The sequence below is a fragment of the Mesoplodon mirus genome, assembly GCF_964341445.2.
Source record: "Mesoplodon mirus genome assembly, chromosome: 1".
NCBI classification, from domain to species: domain Eukaryota; kingdom Metazoa; phylum Chordata; class Mammalia; order Artiodactyla; family Ziphiidae; genus Mesoplodon; species Mesoplodon mirus.
The window spans coordinates 63,419,626-63,439,909 of record NC_138976.1 but is presented as its reverse complement, the minus strand read 5'-3'; the positions used below and the strand labels follow the sequence as shown (position 1 = coordinate 63,439,909).

At 36.0% G+C, this 20,284-nt stretch overlaps 1 protein-coding gene across 6 annotated transcripts in view; it reads right to left on the bottom strand.

Moving 5' to 3' along the window:
• The window catches only part of NFIB (nuclear factor I B), a 231,968-nt gene that overhangs the window by 55,829 nt on the left and 155,855 nt on the right, over positions 1 to 20,284 (bottom strand). For all 6 annotated transcript variants that reach the window (XM_082628020.1, XM_082628021.1, XM_082628022.1 and 3 more), the window contains exons 4-6: positions 10,619 to 10,687; positions 4,241 to 4,361; positions 41 to 159 (exon numbers count right to left, since the gene is read on the bottom strand). In XM_082628020.1, coding sequence (XP_082484146.1) covers positions 41 to 159; positions 4,241 to 4,361; positions 10,619 to 10,687 — 309 coding nt within the window. The remainder of the gene's footprint in view (positions 1 to 40; positions 160 to 4,240; positions 4,362 to 10,618; positions 10,688 to 20,284) is intronic.

The window sequence follows — 20,284 nt, the reverse complement described above, 5'->3', positions numbered from 1 at the left end:
TTTACCCTACTGTTCCTAGAGGCAACGTCTTATTACTCACCTTGATCTCTTTCATGCCATGTTCGACTTCCAGCAGCTGGTGAATTCGGAGAGGGATAAAAGTCTCCTGTAGGACTTGGTTCCATATTTTCATCTATGGATATAGTTTTGGGTCTTTTGCTGTTAAAATATGACAATAGTGAATGTTAATGGGATTTCTAGAAAGATGTGTAGCATCTGAAAATACATAATCTGAGAATTTTCTTACCGTGGAAATTTCCACAAACACAAGTAACAGTATCTCAGAACCATTTTGAAATAATGGTGAGTATTTAAGACATCAATAGGAGTAGCAGACATTTCTAGTTGTATGTATCATTTATTATAATATATCAGAACTGTACCTGCCTAACAAATGTGTTTATTATATTTACATGTTGGAATATATTTCCAGTAGTAGAACATTATTTTTAGTACTAAAAAGTGAATTCTTAATGTGATAGGTATACTAATTTAAAAATTGTTATCAATTATACCTGACTCATAATTATTATCAATATGAGTAATGTTCATTCGTACGGCACTTGCCATTAAAAATGTAATCCCTTCATATCAATTCAAAGATAAGTAAACTCCTTAACCTTCCTAAACTCAGTTTAATCATCTGTAAAATGGAAATAATAAAAAGGGGAGTGGTTGAGAGGATTAAATGAGTTATTAAATGTAAAGCTCATGCATTTAGTGGCTGGCATTTAGAAGACACTTATAAAATAGTAATTATTAGTAGCAACCCTATATTTAATAATATTAAAAACTTTATAGTACTTTACTGATTATAAACTATTCCATATATCCTTTTTTTTTAAATAGATCTTTATTGGAGTATAATTGCTTCACAATACTGTGTTAGTTTCTGTTGTGCAACAAAGTGAATCAGCTATATGCATACATATGTCCCCATATCCCCTCCCTTATGGGCCTCCCTCCCATCCCCCCTATCCTACCTTTCTAGGTCATCGCAAAGCAGAGGGAGATCATGCTGCTGCTTCCCGCTAGCTATTTTACATTCGGTAGTGCATATACATCAATGCTACTCTCACTTCGCCCCAGTTTCCCCCTCCCACCCTGTGTTCTCAAGTCCATTCTCTGTCTACATCTTTATTCCTGCCCTGCAACTAGGTTCATCAGAACCTTTTTTTTTTTTTAGATTCCATATATATGTGTTAGCATACGGTATTTGCTTTTCTCTTTCTGACTTACTTCACTCTGTATGACAGACTCTAGGTCTGTCCACCTCACTACAAATAACTCAATTTCATTTCTTTTTATGGCTGAGTAATATTCCATTGCATATATGTGCCACATCTTCTTTATCCATTCATGTGTCGATGGGCATTTAAGTTGGTTCCATGTCCTGGCTATTGTAAATAGTGTTGCATTGAACATTGTGGTACATGTCTCTTTTTGAATTATGGTTTTCTCAGGGTATATGCCCAGTAGTGGGATTGCTGGGTCATACGGTAGTTCTATTTTTAGTTTTTTAAGGAACCTCCATACTGTTTTCCATAGTGGTTGTATCAATTTACATTCCCACCAACAGGGTAGGAGGGTCCCCTTTTCACCACACCCTTTCCAGCATTTATTGTTTTTAGATATTTTTCCTAAAATCTTAGGTTATTTTGATCCTTTATTCTTAAGATCAACCATGAAAAACAGGCCATTGCCAAATTCAAACCAAAATAACTTTCAAAGTATTATAATATATTTTAATAAAGAAAACATAGTTTTATCTCAATTACTAAGAAAAGTGAATATTTAGAGCAGAGATTAAAAAGCTATTCTATGCCACATGCCATATTGCTTGATATACTGCTTTCAAACATCTCCACCAATACCCTATTAAACAGTAAGTTATGAGTATAGAAATGGATATTTTTCCTTAAATTAAAAAAAATCTTATTCACACCTATGGAAATAAAAACTAAAAATGATATCTTCTGAATGAACTTTATACAGTGATAATAAACCTAATGTCATAGGAATTCAGAGTTTTAATTCACTTTAGAAGCCATACACATAAACCAATCCTCCGTTTTCTTACAAGGGGGAAGACAAATTTGGAGAAAATCAATTGCCCAGGGCATGTTAATGGAAGCAGTCTGACACAAAGTAAAGACTTCTGACTTCTGAGACTGTGCTCTTTCTACTATACTGTTTCCAAATCCTGGAAGCATGTGCATGCCTGGGTATATTCATAGATACATTTGTGATTAATATTTGACTCACAACTCCCGGAGTATTAACATGATGCAGAAGATGGCAATTTCTATCCATGCTAAACCCCAGTGAGAGTAAATAGCTTCTTTAGTTTCTTTGTAGGGTATCCAAAGTTAGAATGTATTTTTTTTTTTTTTTTTTTTTTTTGCGGTATGCGGGCCTCTCACTGTTGTGGCCTCTCCCGTTGTGGAGCACAGGCTCCGGATGCGCAGGCCCAGAGGCCATGGCTCACGGGCCCAGCCGCTCCGCGGCATATGGGATCCTCCCAGACCGGGGCACGAACCCGTATCCCCTGCATCGGCAGGCGGACTCTCAACCACTGCGCCACCAGGGAGGCCCTAGAATGTATTTTTTAAGCCTCCTTTAATCTAATTCTCCCATCTGTAAATCAGCAGTAAATATGTATGGAAAACTTGAAATGAGGGAGAAAAGATTTTCATAAGGAAATAATAGAGAAATGTTTTTTAAACCTTTTTTATTTGAATGACGTAGTATCTGATACTGAATGATCATGAGGAAAGATCTGTGTTGACAGCATACCAATCCACCAGACAAAATAAAAAATTACTATTCACATTTTAAATTTAGAAAAACTGAAGCATTTTTAATACTTCACCATATCACAGACAGTTTTAATGATAATAAACCCTATTATCTTGCTATGCAATCTAACTATACCAAAATATAGTTTGACCATAAATGACATCAAATTGAACACAAACAAATGTGCATAGCCCCATAATTAATTCAAATGCAATTAATTTTTGTTTTTGAGAATAGCATAGGAATATAGTTATCCAGATTTTTTAATTTTTTAACAGTTGATACTGTGAAATATATGTTTTGCTCTGGAACTCATGTATGATCTTCTATCTGATCGTGGGTATATTTAATGCTATGGAAATGAGATTGCTCTTTCTTTTTTTTTTTTTTTTTTTTTTCTTTTTGCGGTATGCGGGCCTCTCACTGTTGTGGCCTCTCCCGTTGCGGAGCACAGGCTCCGGATGCGCAGGCCCAGCGGCCATGGCTCACGGGCCCAGCCGCTCCGCGGCATATGGGATCCTCCCAGACCGGGGCACGAACCCGTATCCCCTGCATCGGCAGGCGGACTCTCAACCACTGCGCCACCAGGGAGGCCCGAGATTGCTCTTTCTATATTGAAGATCCAACTCAAAAACCCCCAATAAAGCTATACTATTTGTCTTATTCACTCATCCCTCTTCTATCATTCAACAATAGGGGAACATATCATGAAATCCTATGTACTACAACTTGCCAAGTTAATTTTCCCTCATTTAAATAGGAGGTCTCTTTTTAAACTCCTGTGGGACTGAAAGTTACAATCAGAAGGTCAAGAGAGAAATACGAGAATGTCAGCAGAGAACTAAAAGGCAAAGTCACCTCACTGTAGCTGCTCCCCAACAAAGGCTGGTTAGGCCAAATCTCAGAGCAGGTAATACTTTCACTGGTAACTGAGAGTTAACTAAATTATTCAAAGAACATCAACTAATTGAAGAACTTGGCAAACCTGTTGCCTAGAATAAGGCTTTTTAAGGTTAAGTAAATGACACATTTTATTTTTCATGTTTCATTATCCCCAGCTTGGACATGGTATTAGGGTAAAAGTTGGATGACTCAATCCTAAACCAGGGATCTTTGCTATGGCAATATCATTTTTAAAGTCACCAAAAGAATTACTTATAGAGTTATAATACTTCATATAAGTGAATAAAAATATTAATACATTTTCATAGTTCCCTTGTCTCCCCAAAAAGACTTTTTAAAATGCTTTGAACAACAATTTAACTTTCAAATTTCAAAATAAATTTAACCAGGAAAGATTAAAACTTTGTGTAAAATCAGCAAAAATCTTGAACTCTTTATTTCCCCCTTCTCTTTACCTGCGTACCTATCTATCTGCATGTCTACTTATCTACCTATTTGCATATAGACTGAGAACAAAAGCAGCTCCTCTTTCAGTTACCTGCTTGGTGGAGAAGACAGCGACCTCTGAAGATTGACCCCCGAGTTCATGTCATGATAGTATGGTTGGCTTGGGATTTCTCCAATTGGGAAGTTGACTCCAGTTCCCTGGGTTATGGGTGCTGAGGAATGAAACAACAACACCAACAAACATTGGGAATGCCATTTACTGTTGTCACCTCTATTCAAATGTAATAATCTAATCTTTTCCATGCCTCTGGGCAAGGATGAGGGGAACTCTCTTTGCCTTAAGAATCTAATACCAGCCATTCACTGGTTAAGACTTGCAAACATCCTCACGATGCCAATGTTCAAGTGTGGAAACTTGAGACACGCTGACTATCATCACTGGTTACCCCTTCTCCCACTCCCACTGCCCAAGCCTCTTCACTCAGTCCTTTGTGTTAGTCGTCACTACACCTGTCACCCCACTAGTCTCTAGATGCGCCACAGGGAACAATATATGTTGCCTATTGCTCAGCACCAAGCAAGGCACTCTGTACTAAGTCAGATCTCAAAAACCAAATTATTGTTAAATAAATCGAATTAGAATAGTTTCACAAAAGGCGATTATTATTTTATAATAATGTTAACATTAATGTTAGAATGCATTAGAAATCATATTTATAATTATTTGATATAAAAATAATTCTTGTATTAGGACAGGTATATAAGTAAAATTGGCAAATATGAAATAAAAGTCAAGATTCTTTTTCCAAAATACATATTCAGGTTTCACATATGAATGGTGAGTACAGTTTTACTCAACAGCTATGTTTTGTTTTTTTAAAAGTTTGTATGCCCAATTTCGTAAATCATTTAAAATATACTCATGGAGTTTTATACTTTAAGGTATTATTTTATAAATCAAGAAGTCTTTTTGAGTTTGTTGAGATATTAAGAACTGAAAATTTTACTGTAATATTGGTTGTTATACAATGAATTACATCTTTTCAAATTTTTAAATTGGTTTCTAGACATCTTGAATAAATCTGTCAGACAGCATGTTGTGTTAGACTGAGTAGGGTCTTGGGAAATAGACAGCCTTTTAGTTTTAACTCCCTCTGCCACTTATTGGCTATGTGCTTCAGTTTCCTGAACTGTAAAATGAAAATTAGAATAACCTATCACATATGATTATTTTGAGGACAAGACGAGGTAAGGAGTGATAAAAGTCCAGCATCATGCCTAGTGTATAACGGATATTCAACAAATGTGAATTCCCTTCTTTCCTTGCTTTCTTCCCTGAAATTCTTCCCTGGCAACCTAGAGTGGTCAGCAAAGATGAAACAGTTCAAAAACCCACGCAAAGCTGGTGAACTGGTACAAATGAACCTATTTGCTGAAGGTCTGTTCATTCAATAAAATATTGTGCCCATTACTGGCAGGTGCTGCAAGGGACACAAAATAGTCTAAGATAGTTCCTGTGCTTAATAAGACATACTGGGCAACAAGTTGGGTACACAAAATAGTCATGAAAAACACAGAGATACAAGCATAATGCGTTTTATAATGAAACTTCCAAATGAATGACATGATCAATCAATGCTATAGGATTTCAAGGAAAGAAGAATCTGATACGAGCTTGAATGGTCCAAGAAATCTGTGGAAAAGTCACAGCTGGCCCAGGGCTTTGGAAGATGAGTAAGGTACTAAAGGGAGGTTACTCTAAACAGCAATTACTACAGGAGCAAGGTCATGGGCAGAGATGATATACAAGATGGAGGCCAGCCAGGTTGGTGTCAAAGGACAATGCTTAAGAATAGTTTCTATCTTTTCACCTGTTTTCATCAGGCCTTCAAGATCTCCAATGAGAGAAAGTGGATCCTATGTGGGGCGGGAAAATTCTGGAGCCCTTGAAATTCACGCTAAGAATACAAAGTCTACTTAACCTTCCCCTCTCTCCAAACTAACCACATGTTGAGTAAAAAATTCCAAAGGGACAGCCGATTTTCAAGGAATTTTTCTTACTCAGAATTTTTAATAAACATTTGAAATGTGTTCACTGTCAGTTGAATCGTACTTCAATTGCACTTCACTATCAGTTGAATTGTACTTCAATATCTCAGGCAGGCTGAGACTACCAAAGTATTTTTAAAGAAAATATGATTAGGAGGTGCATGCTTTATTGTAGAGAAACAATCAAGGAATATACAACGATTATCTCTCCCCATTAAAAATTAATCAATACATACGAGATTAGTCTCAGCTCTAAAACTCTGGAGTTTCTGCCTTCTGTTAGGTTGTTCATATTATATAATATGCTTTAGCCTCATTTTACACAGAAATATTAGTGTTCAACGTGCAACTATGCCTAATGGCCCGAGTTCTTTGGACAGTTAAAATGTAGCTGCTTGTTGTGGCTTGAGGTACACCAGAAGTTAAAAAAAATGCAAGGTAAGAAATCCCACAGTAACCACATGCTTTAAAGTTTATTATTAGAACCATGTTCTATGTGACATTGGAAAGCAGAGTATGTGCTGGAAGGAGGCATTTGAGGGGCTCAGTGAAGGTAAGCAATCTATTTGGCTTCCAACAGCAGTGATGGATTCCATTCAAAGAACTGAGTTACCAAAAGGAAACTTACAGGTTATATCAACTATTTGCAATTTATTAAGCTCATGCAATATTTAGGCAAAGATTTGTAGTTTCTATTTAATAAACATATGGCTTGATAGTCAACACAGATTGCTTGACCGTAAGTGTACTAGGTATAATTTATAGGAAAATGATAATTTAAAATCTTTGGAAATTTTGTTTTTTTCTAAGTTTTGTTCCAGAAGGATTCTTCCAAAGTATCAAGGAAGCAATAGTGGAATCTAAACAAACAAACGACCAAACTCAAAGAAAAGGTTACCAGAGGTGGGTGTTGTGGGTGGGAGGGAGAATTGGAGGAAGGTGGTCAAAACGTACAAACTTCTAGTTATAAAATAAATAGGTATTGGGGATGTAATGTACGACATGATGACTACAATTAACACCGCTGTAGGATATACAGGAAAGCTGTTAAGAGAGTAGATCCTAAGAGTTCTCATCACAAGGATATATCGTTTTCTCTCTTTTTTACATACCTGTATGAGATGATGGATGTTGATTAAACTTACTGTGGCATTTCACAACATACGTCAGTCAAGTCATTATGCTATACACCTTAAAATTATACAGTGCTACATGTCAACTAAATCTCAATAAAACTGCGGGGGTGGGGGACAAGACAGAAAATCAAGCTTTAGTCATGGCTTAAGCGAAACAAGAACAAAAACACTTTGTCTATGGATTTACACATGAGCACTGTAAAATTTAGTGTGCATTTTTACACTAAATGGGAGATTACGGAAATTAAAGTAGATTAATAGCAAACATGGCCAGATTCTAAAACAGCACACAGGCACAAAATTTATCTAATGACAAAGTGCATGAGAACAGCAAGTCCCAGGCAGATGTGCCTGTTTAAAAGCCTCTGGAAAAATTTACATCAGATGCAAAGATCAGTGTTAGCACCTCTCCCAGAGAGCAGCAAGGGGCCTGAAGGCTGCAAATCATGTTTAAGAGGCTGCCAATACCCTCTTAGAAACCAAGCTCAGAAGAACCTCGGATTCCAAGGGTTAGAGGCCAGCCCTTAATCTCTCTTATTGTTCTCCTCACTCCAAAAGCTGATCCTAAATCAACTTTTAAGATGGTGATAATATCATTCACCAGAAAGATCACTATCCTAAAACTGAATAGCTTCATTAGCTAAAGTCAACATGCACATTAGAGGGTCATATGAGAGTAAAACCCCAGAGGACAGAAACCATTAACATACCGTAAACCCTCAAGAAGTCAGAATTTGTGATATACAGCATAAGGGTTGTGCTGAAGTTGATGTTTACTTAGAAAACCCTTATTTCATAAACAATGAAGTTCAATTGTGTAAATAAGACTATAATGTGGATATATTAAAACACTTAGGAGAATAACTTCTCAAGCATTTCAGAGACACCTATTTACATATGGAGTAGAAAATAAATGTTTGCTGAATAAAGTAACTAATGAATGAATACAGATAATTAATATACTAATTACAAATTAGTAATGTTTGTTATAACAGATAACTTAAAAACCTCTAGGAGATGACAATATGAATCAAGAAAGAATGAATGGTATCTGTTAAATTTGCCTCATTTCTGAACTATTATAGAAAGGTATTTTTTTTTTAAGATTTTTTTGATGTGGACCATTTTTAAAGTCTTTATTGAATTTGTTACAATATTTCTTCTGTTTTATGTTTTGGTTTTTTGGCCACAAGGCATGTGGGATCTTAGCTCCCAAACCAGGGATTGAACCTGCACCTCCCGCTTTGGAAGGTGAATTCTCTACCACTGGACCACCAGGAAAGTCCCTAAAAAGGTATTTTTTAATCTATTTTTATGTTTCAAATTCAGATTTCTCAAAATATTAATCTGGGCTTTTAAAGTTCTCATGTGGCTCTCCTACAGCATCTAGCATAATGTTACCTATAATGAGGAACTAGTAATATTTTCGGACAGACGACTCTACTGTCCTTCTCATAAGAAGGGTGAAAATATATCATAAAACTGAGAAAAGTACAAATTTAAACAAATAATTTCATAATGTCTCAAAACTGTAGCAGCATAGCCTCTCTGCTAAAGAGCAGTATGGGGAAACACACACACACATACACACATCTTTAAATACCCTCTTCCTTACACGATGCCATAAAGTAGTCATAAGTAAGTCAGGCATGTTCCTTTCCAAATTAAAAATAAACATAAAAAAGTTCAAATATCAGAGGCCTTTGCACAACACATATTGATCAGGAAAAACACACAAGGCTCATCGCCTTGGTGAATGAAGTAAATGAAGTAGATCATCAGAATCCTCTTGCCCAGCAAATATGAACCCTGTAAGTACAGGCATACAGGATATTAATTTGGTCTCCTACACTGCCCCCAAGTCAATAGACCCAGGGCAGAAGTCTTTGGGGCATACATTTATCCACTGCAGAATTACGTCAGAAAGGATGCTACTAAAGTCTTAAATGCTCATGTACAGAACTCTCTGAAATACAGGCTATTTGCACTAGTCACTTCAGAAATCTGAACTATTTGAGAAACTACTGTTCCAAAGACAAAGTCACCTACTACCTTGGAGATTACTTCACTCAACACCATGCTAAAGCACTACCTATACTTACCCTTAGTAACTCATTCTTTTTTTTTTTTTTTTTTTTTTTTTTTTTTTTTTTGCGGTACGCGGGCCTCTCACTGTTGTGGCCTCTCCCATTGCGGAGCACAGGCTCCGGACGCGCAGGCTCAGCGGCCATGGCTCACGGGCCCAGCCGCTCCGCGGCATGTGGGATCTTCCCAGACCGGGGCACGAACCCGTGTCCCCTGCACCGGCAGGCGGACTCTCAACCACTGCGCCACCAGGGAAGTCCCCTTAGTAACTCATTCTTGTTTGTTCTTTTTGGATCATCATAATTCTTGTTCATGACCTCTGAATTTGACCCAAGTGAAAAACACAACTTAAACAGGCTCCAGAGTGCCCCTACATCATCTGAATAAATCATTCCAAACTGTGACACTCTCTATCAAAATGTCAGGTGAAAATACACCCTTCAAAGTTACATAAATAAGCTAAATCAGAGAAGAGAGCAAGTAGAGATGAGTCACTCCCTTCAGCATAATCAATGAGATAAGAACTGCATCTTACATATATTTGCACACACCAGTAATAACTAAAAGAGTTGATCAAGGAAACTTCCCCCTTGCTTAGTTAGCTGGCCAGGTGAACTTACTTGAGAAAATTCTCATCCAGCCTGCCAAGAATGGTGTCTCAGGTGAGGTGGCCAATGAAAACAATTGGACATTGTTTTGGATAACAATGCTTTCTATCTATATCCAGCTACAATCTGCAAAGTTAATTTCTGCATCCCTCTACACTCTGCATGTTAGTGTGTATATCCTGTACATCTCCAAGCCCTCACCAAAATGTTAGCAAAATGAAAAAGCACTTATCTACAGGAAACTTATGTGGGTTATCATAACAACACTGAGTACATTTAATTAATCACACTTCCTTTGATATAAATGACCATCTATGGTCACAGAGTGAACAGTGAATGAAACGAATACCAATAACACAGCAAGCAGAACAAACGCAAATTGTTTTTGCACTACAGAAAGTGCTGATTAAAATGCAAATATTTTAGAAAACCAGACAAAATATATTCACTTATGATTTCATCAAAAGGTCAGAGATTTTAAAACACAAATTCTCCTAATACACAGTTCTCCTCATACTGTATTTAAGGTTCAAATATAAAATATTTTAAATCATACTGTATAGTTAAATAATAAGAAAAGAGTTTACTTACTTCTGGATACCCTCACAAGTTCTGATACATTGAAGACTCCAGATTTTACAAAACTATCCTCAAGGTATCCTGAAAATAAACATCAAGATGAAAGAGATCAACATAAGCAGGAAGCAAATAAATGATTAAACACTAGAATTTGTTCAAGTGTTTTAAACCAAAGGTTAGAACAAAACCCAAGTATGCTTACAACGAAGAACTGTAAAAGCAAAACTCTTGTAAAATGCAAACTGGGTCTGCTTAAACAAACGTTTAACTTTTAGAAACTAAATAATCTCTCAGGAAAATTTTTTAACTTTCCAATTGTACAGGGCAATTGGTATGGTTTTATTTGCCACTGCCCACGCATAGGGAATGAAGGTTCAGGGGCCCTCAGATCGGTAGCACCTGGTAGACTAAAGTCCACCCATTAAAAAAAAAAAAAAGAAAGAAAGAAAGAAAAAGGAAAACCACAACCACAATTAGCACCTTGTTGGAATTACTCCAAAGATCTCTTGAAACCACTGTTCTTTCACAAATCCTTCCCTGATTAAAAAGTGAGTTGCTGTTACCAGCACTCCCACCCTTGTTCCCATCATGGATCACACAAAAGCAGAACCTGTACGTACAGCAAGTACTCTACACAGACCTATTTCTGTGCACCATTAATATACCTCACATGATTTCACTGCTGTCTCACCCTTGCCGCCACTCCCTGGGACTCCCTTCATTTCAAGAACTGGATCCTTTTTCTGGCAAATGTGGTGAAGCCAGACCTCCAGGAATGACTCCTGACCCTTCCGTGACCTCCAGGTCCAGGGCCCACAGTAGCCGTGGGCCACGGGTCAGGAGCCTGAGTAAGTCAGACATGCTTGCTAGCTGGTCTAATTCTGTCCAGGACTGCAGATGGGGACACCAGTCCTACCCCCAGGTTCTCATCCAGAAGAAGGAAATGTAGTGAGGGTGAGGAGGGAGGGAACACCTTAGGTAGGAGGGATATGGCTACTCTCTGCTGCCCCAGGGAGAGAATAAGAGTGTGAAAATCCTCAGAATTAAAATGTTTCCAGGAAGAAACTCTAAATTCCAAGAACTGGCAATTTGATTGGATGTTACATAAAGCTTCAGGGCTGACCAAGAGATTAGATTCAGGGCAGGGATGAGAGAGGTCTGGGTGTTTTAGCAACATGGCTCACTCAAGTCAAAGAGTTGGGGTTTGACTCCTGACTACGGTTTGTCAGTGTGGCACCCTGGAATAATTAATCATAATAATTAATAATTCTAAATTAATAATAATAATAGTCCTGGAACATTTAGACTCTTTGTACCTCAGATTCCTCATTTATATATTAGAGATAATAAAATTACCTACCTTACATCGTTGTTACAAATAATAAGTGAGATAAAAATATAAAACCCAGAGTAGGCACTGAGTAAATGTTACCAATAAGTTAGGACTGGCCTATGGAGTCAGCAATCACCCATACACTGAAATGTGCACACTGAATCCCAGACACTCTCAAGTTATTTGTAAATCATCATTTAGAAATTTTACCAGAAAGAAAGCCACCAGCCCACTTTTTAACCATACACAGCATGAAAAGACAAAGTCATTCAATTAGCACATATGCCTCACTGCTGTGAATAAACAGGGGCGCTGCATATGTCTGAACACTGTTTTATACCCATCCATCCACCTCCTTTAGAAATAGCAAAAGAATGAAAAGAAATTATGAGATCTCAGTTGGTGATAAAACTCAGGTCTCATGTTAAGTCACTGCTCTGAAAAAGATATACATTTTTAAGAGGATAATAACAAAGTGTCCCCACTTGATGCAGCTCTATTTTAAGAAACGCCTACTTCTTCAGCAATTAATTTTTCACCAGGTTGAATTCATTTCAGTGAGTATTGAGAAATTTCCAGGTAGACAACATTGTACAATGTGCTAAGAAGCCACTGAGACAAAAAAAGGACAATGACTCCCTCTGTGTGGCTGGAGACAAAGATGTTTTTAATTTTGATAGGTTATCATTGTATACAAAGATTTCTATTGCTTTTGTTGTTTTAAGCATAATAGATTATACTTTATTTTACATGTGGTAAACATAACATTTTATATATGACAAATACATTAAATACAGAGAACTTATTTATCATGACTACAGCCTGTGTGCCTAACCAATCACACAAGATTATTTGTCCTTCCCCTACTGTACTCTGTAAACACCTGCCCTCAGATCTTTCTAACGTAGCTGCCTCTGATCAGAAGGCCCTCTTTCCACAGGCTCAACTCACAGCCTTCAATGTCCAGCTCAACCACCGTCTGCTCCATAATCTGCTTTTCTACCCTCCCCTCCCAACTCCTGTGCCACCTAGAAATAATCTCTTTCTTCTGTATTCACATAGCACCTAGTTTGTTCTTACTTTATATCACTTTGCACATTCAAGTTTACCAAGATAATTGTTTTCAAGCCTTGTGTTTCTTCTTATTTGGGGGATTGACTGGGTTTTGTTCATCTCTATATCTCCCTTAACAACTAACTCATTGCCCACATTACAGTAACTACGAAACGCTTGCAGAACAAATGTAAAGTTCAGCTTTTTGAAACATGGTCACAAGTGAACACCTTAATAATTTTATAATATTGAAGATAAAGATAGCTTAAGATCGAAGGATAACTCTACTGACCCTTGTTATTTTCTGGAACTTGTTTGCCGCGGAGTTTATTTAAGCTTTTGGGCAAAATGGGAAAGCATAATGATTACAGTCAGATTATATCTCTGACTTTGTTGTGTAATTAATGTACAACTTTAGACATTTAGTACAAAATAACTACCAAGGGACTAGAAGGGTTCAAATAGTTCACAAATATTTATAAATCGATGAATGAGTGAATGAATAGTGAACATTTCATTTATATAAATTATACCATGTGTAATACTTAATAACACTTCAATACATGGATATTATCTGAAGTTCATTTCCTTATCACTCCAATGAGTAGTTAGGACTCCATTTGCTTCTAAGTCATGCCCATTAAGATGGAGTGATGTGTGGTCCTGTCACGAGCCGAATCCTAAGGGAGGGAAGAGCCACCTCAAGGTAATCCTACCAGCAGGAAGACAGCAAGGCAGTCGCACACAGACAAATACAATGACTATCTCATAGAAAAGGGAAGGCAACTCAGAATGCTGAGGGTGCTTCTCCACTCCCTACCCCCAATTCCCCAAGTTCTAAGGAATCTGGATCTACAAGGGAAACTGAAAGATTTTACTAAAACTATGAAAGACATTGAAAATATGTCAGAACTGCTTTGGCACCCACTAGCCAAAATGCAACACCACAGGTCCCACTGGGCTCCACTCCTGCATGGAGCACAGCGAGACCTCAGTAAAAGGAGGGCTCCCAAGCATAAGTGGTAATACCTGCTGACCATGACCTTATAGGAGGGAGGTGGGTGGGAATCAGGCGGCTGGGTAGCCTGAGAGAAGCACCTGAAGCAGATGGCTGCCCCCTTCATGCATCTTTGCACGCAGCACAGCCTTTACAATGGACGGACATTACCCAAGATGAGGCGGGCTAAAGAAAAGAAACAGTGGATGACACGGTACTTGGACAGCTAATAGTGCTTGCTCACAAGCATACGAGAGAGTACTTAAGGACTCTGGCAAAATAACTGGAGAGGATCATGCAGGGGGTCAGAAGCCCTGCTATACAATACAGAGGGTAAAACTCAGCATATGCAGGTGCTTGCTGTTAATACAACCTCATGTGTAACCTCCAGGCTTCTGGGGCCTTCTAAAAACATGGTTTTCATGTGTTACATAGACCACTGTGAATCTAAATAGCTGACACAGAGGCCAAAGATCTTAAAGCAATTTGGAGACATTCATAGAGTAAATTCCCTTCATCTACCAAAGGAAATATGAGCAGCTCTGAGAAAGAGCAGCTGCTTAATGGTTACTGAGCAATATTACACGACAGCTTACACCAGGAAGCAAAGAACAACTTAGCATTTATGTGATGCTGTATTTACACTACATGTATGCTTTTTAAAAAATAAAATTGAGTAGGAAATAAAGACCTCTGCAAACTGAAAATTCTCAAAGGCAGTATCAAATTATATTATTTTACTGTTTTTATTCTTCTCTAACAAAAGCAACAATAAATCATGACTCAGAAGTTAATATAGTGTTTAACCTCCTTTACAAACAATAACAGAGGGACGCAATGGCATATCTAACTGTTAATATCTCAAATTATAATCAGCACCATTTAAATGTTAAACAACATTTACACAGAAAATCCAAAGGAAGACTGATAATGGCTCATTTTTATGGTCTACTGTGTTCTATTCTTGAAATTAAAAAAAAACACAGAAAGCAGTTATTAAATTCATGAAAGCTGTCTTCAAGTATTTGAAGGACTGTTAATGTAGATGGTGGATTAGACTTATTCTGCATAGTTCCAGGAACTGTTTTCTTGGCTCAGTAAACAGATTTGTCATCCAATAAGAAAAGTCCTAGAAAGGAATGTGAGACCTTGCAAAGGTAATAATAACCAACACATGCCAAGCTACTGCACCAAGATCTTAGAAAGCATGAATGCACATCATGCCCACAATTATCCTCAAGTTGTTACCATTTTACAGAATGAGGAAACCTGTGTCTACAAATATAGGGGGTTTCCCAGTGGATGTAAAGACCCCTCCATTGGATTTAAGAATTCTCACTTTGGGTAGGAAGTTGGATAAGAGCACTTCAAAAGCCCATGCAACTCTCAGATTCCACTTTTTTACATGGTTGTTTTCCTGTTAGTTTTCTTGCATTGCTCAGTTTGGAGAAAGAAGAGGACACTGGGTATCTCACAGGCATGCTCCAGCCCTAGGATTCCAATTGTTCACTTCCTTCAACTGAGTGTAAAAGATGCCTAAATTGTTTTGTTTATAGATGTAAAGGGGGAGAAGATAAGATTATTTCATACTAGCTCTTTGCCAATCTTCATAAAACTTCAGCTACCAAAACTAACCCATTGGTGATTTTTCTGGTAGTGGTGTTATAAGACAGGACTCTCTTCAGTTTCTCAACTGATCTGAACTGTCCATGGTTAAGGATGGAAACTGTGATTATAAAATAGATACACTAATCACAGCAAAGATAACAATTCTCTGCACAGAGACTGAATCTCAGCCTATAGCTAACATTTTAGTATAAATTTACAATTAAGTTTGTCCTTCAACATGAAATGTAAATCCCTGATGGTGATTGAAATGACCTGGTAGAGTCAGAATTTTTCTGACTTTAACACACTCTGATAGTAGTATATTAATATATTATTTATATTTTTAAGTATTTCCTTTGAGTCCATTAAACTTTTCCTACATATATATAATATATATAAATATGGATTTTTATAAAATTGAGATAAAATTTAAATAAATGCATATCCTGCCTTTTTCTAATTAACACTGTATCTTTCCCTTTAGATTAAATACTTTTCCAAAAGCATGATTTTAATGCCTGCACCATATTATACTGCATGGCTGTATCATACTTTATTTGACCATTCTCCCATTGTTTGGCATTTTAGGTTATTTCCCAGTTTAAAAAATATTATAAACAGCACTGCCATTAACATCCTAGGACACAAATTTTTGTCAGCAATTCTTATGATTTCCTTAGGCTGGAGTTCCCAGAAGTGGAATTACTGGGTCAAAGGACATAGACTCTTTTAAAGCTCTTGGTAAAAACTGTCAAGCTGCTTTCCATAAAGGTTTTTGCCAATTTATACTCCCTCAGGCAGATCATGAGCGTTTCCATGTCACCACCCTGCTGCCAGAATTACATATTAGTCATATTAATGGGATTTGTTTTTAACTGTGGCAAGTTGATAGAGAAAAGATATCATTACATTAATGTTATAACTTTCATTTAATTATAATAAGGTTAGATTTTTCACATACATATGCATTATTTTTCTGAAGAGAACTTTCAAAAATATGTAAAATAGGAATAGTGCTAGCAGGAATATTTTATTCATAATGTTAATGAGAATACTTCTAGAGTTTCACAGTTAATAATTTTGGCCATTAATTGATGATTGATTTTTTCTCATCATCTGATATATTCGTTTATTCCTAGTTTTCTCAGAGTTTTTTTTAAAGTTTTCTGATCAGAATCGTTGTTGAGTATTATTAAATGTCTTTTTGGCATTGTGAGATTATCTTTTTTTTCCATTACAGCATTTTTTGTTGTTACATATTACGAATTCTTAGATTAAATTATCTTTGTTGGTCCATGGAACATAGCTTTTTAAATTTACTGTTGAACTGGTTTATTAACAGTTTTCTTCCAAATTCTCTATTTGTAGTTGGGATACTTTTGTGGGAATCTTTGTATTTTATTTGCCAAGTTTTCATACCAGGGTTATATGCATGCTTCATAAAATGGTTTGGATGACAGTCATTATTTTTCATAAAAAAAAAAAAAGTTGAAAGTTTGGAAAAACTCACTGGTAAAATCATCTTTCCAGAATGTGTTTCAGAGAAGATTCTTAGACAACTCCAAGTGTTTCACGAAATTTAATCTACTCCTATTTTCTGATCTTGAGACAATTTTATTACATATTCTTCAAGAAAATCAATTCTTGCAGATTTTAAAATTTCTTAGCACAGATACTTTATGGTTTACTAAGTGGGCTATGTTTATTTTTACTATATTGAAATTATAATAAAATTAAATTAAATTTTATAATATCATCTTAAAATATACTACAATTAATATAATTATATTAAATTACATTAAACTATACTAAAAAATCAGCTCTGTCACTTACTATGTAAACTTAAGGCAAGTTAAGCAACTTTTCTATGTCCCCCCATTTCTCTTCTCTAAAATACCAGATAATCATAGTCCCTGTGAGTCAATATGAAAGCTGTGTATTATTTTCAAATAATGAGAGACATTTCATTTTAAAAGCAGGGAAAGGGAAGACAGAACTTCCAAATTAACAGCTAGGAAACAAAATACAATGAATAGGAACTTAAGACAGTCAAAATAAGGACATAAGATATAAATAAATGATTAAAGTAAAACAAGAGGAATAAAATCAAATATATCAATCATTATAACAAATGTAAGTGGACTGAATTATTCCATAAAGAAAGCATTAGATTAACTTAAGCAAACAAAATCCAGCTACTTTTAAGGAACATACTTAAGACAAAGTGAGAATAAGAACAAAAAGTTGAAAATAAAATAGTAGGCAGAGAAGTCAGGCAAATTCACACAAAAAGTAATCTGTGTCAATTAGCAATGGTTTTAAGATGGAATTTGAGATGAATTAAAATGAACAGGTTAAAGAACATTATGAATGACATGCACCAAACAATATTGTGGAGAAATGCATCAATACATGCACCAAACAATGTATTGATGCAGCGAACAATATTGTGGAGAAATACATAAAATAAAATCTAATAAAATACAAGAAACTTGATAAAAATATAACTATAGTGAGAACTCTGAATACATCTTTTAGATTTGAACATGACTATTAGACAATTAGACTTATTTTTTAGAATGTGTCTTTTAGATTTGAACATGACTATTAGGCTATTAGACTTATTTTATATCATTCAAATACCTCTTATACTCTGTTGGTATATCCATGGAAATTTTATAAAAATTGATCATGTCCTTGACCAAAAAGAAAATGTTAACAAATTCTTAAAAGTGGAGAATTTTTCATGCCATTCTGTCTCATCTTTGGCAAATAAAACTAAAAGTTAAAAAAAAAAAGTGACCATATCGTCTGAATTACATGAAAATTAAGAAAATAAGCCATGAATCAAACAGAAAATCAAAAGAAAAACTGTCAGCCATCTAGAAAGCAATGAAAAGAAAAAGACAAAAGAAAAAGGAAAATTGTTTACCATAAAAGAAAAACAGCAAAACAATCCAACAAAAATTCAAAAGGGAATTAAAGATAAAAGCTGAAATTAATACAGTAGAAAAAAGAGGAATATTTGAAACAATGAAAGGAAAGATGATTCTTTGAAAAGACAAGCAAAACAGAAAAATCATTTGCAAGCTTCATTAAGGGAAAAAAGAGAAGGCAAAAACATATAACTACAAGAATAGAAGGGAGACATAACCATAGAAACCAAATGCATTAAAAGAATTATGAGATTAACACATACAACTTACTGACCACAACTTTGAAAACTTAAAAGGGGCAATTACTTACTAAAATAAAAGTAACCACAATTGTGCAAAGTGGACCCTGAATAGAACATTACCTAGTGCAGTGGTCCCCAAAATTTGCTGATCATTTGAACCACCTGGGGTTCTTAAAAAGCAATTTATGCGTGGCTTCCACTCCCAGCTATTCTGATTTAACTGGTATGGATATAACCCAGACATGAGGATGTTCTAAAAGTTGCCCAGGTGATTCCAATGTGCAGCAAAGTTTGGGAACCACTACGCTAGTCTCTTGTTATTCGAAATGTGGTCCCAGAACCAACAGCACTGGCATAACCTGGGAGCTTGCTGGAAATGCAGAAGCTCAGGCTCCACCAAGACCCTCGAAATCAGAATCTGTAGCTTAATGAGTTCATATGCACTTTAAAATTTGAAAACCCTAGAACAGCATAAAAAGGTATTTTTAAAACCACTTTTAAAAATGACCTAGGTACAGATGGGTGCACAGCTGGATTTTATCTATCCTTTACCTTGCCTTCAAATCTCAATGCTATTTACACTCTCCCAGGCTGTAGAAAATGATGACAAGTTACTTTATGAAGCAGGCGCTGTCATAAGCCTTTGTTAGGCCAGCAAAACTTAAATAACTAAACTTGCAATGTCACTTATCAAAACAAAGCAAGCAACCAACCAACCAAAGATCAAGCAAACATGTAAGTGCAACTTCAGGAATCCTAAACACAGCGCTGGAACCAGCCAGAAGTCTCACCCTGGCAGGCCTCTGACTGTCTTCAGCGAATTAGGCCTCTTTCTAATACTAACTCGTTGGAACTGATGCACTTTGTTTAATGTATGCTGTCCTTTTTTTTTTTTTTTTCTTTCTTTTTTAGCTGCTTGTTTGGAACAAAATGAAATGCATATTGCATTGTATCCTTCCTGCTTGCTGTTTTTTTCTCTTAAGTTTAAAAGTTATGCATTGAGGATAAAGTATACTTAAGGAGAAATGTGCACAAGAATACCTATTAAAATAACTCCCATCAAGTTTGATGGTGTAACTTCAAGGGATTAAAAACTAACTATTTTGGATGGAAAAAAAAAAGAATCCTAAATAAAATTGAATATATTCAATTCATATATTCAAATAGAATATAACAATGTTACCAAAAAAAGATATACTATTATCATTAGAGTTTATTCCAGGAATGAGTGCAGTTCACTATCAGGAAATCTAGCGATGTAATAGAGAAAAAAACAAACAAACAACAGTAACAAAAAACAACAACACATGATCATATCAATTGAGGCTGAAAATGTACTTGACTCCAAGAAGAGAAGCAGGCTTCCCTAATAACAAATCTAAGCAGAAATAGAGATAAAAGCAAACAATAAAGACTCTTTAGCAAAACCAAAAAAAATTATACTAAAATGAGAAAATTAGCCTGCCATTCCTAGTTACCCAACCTCTTCAAGCCTCCTCCTCTTTTCAG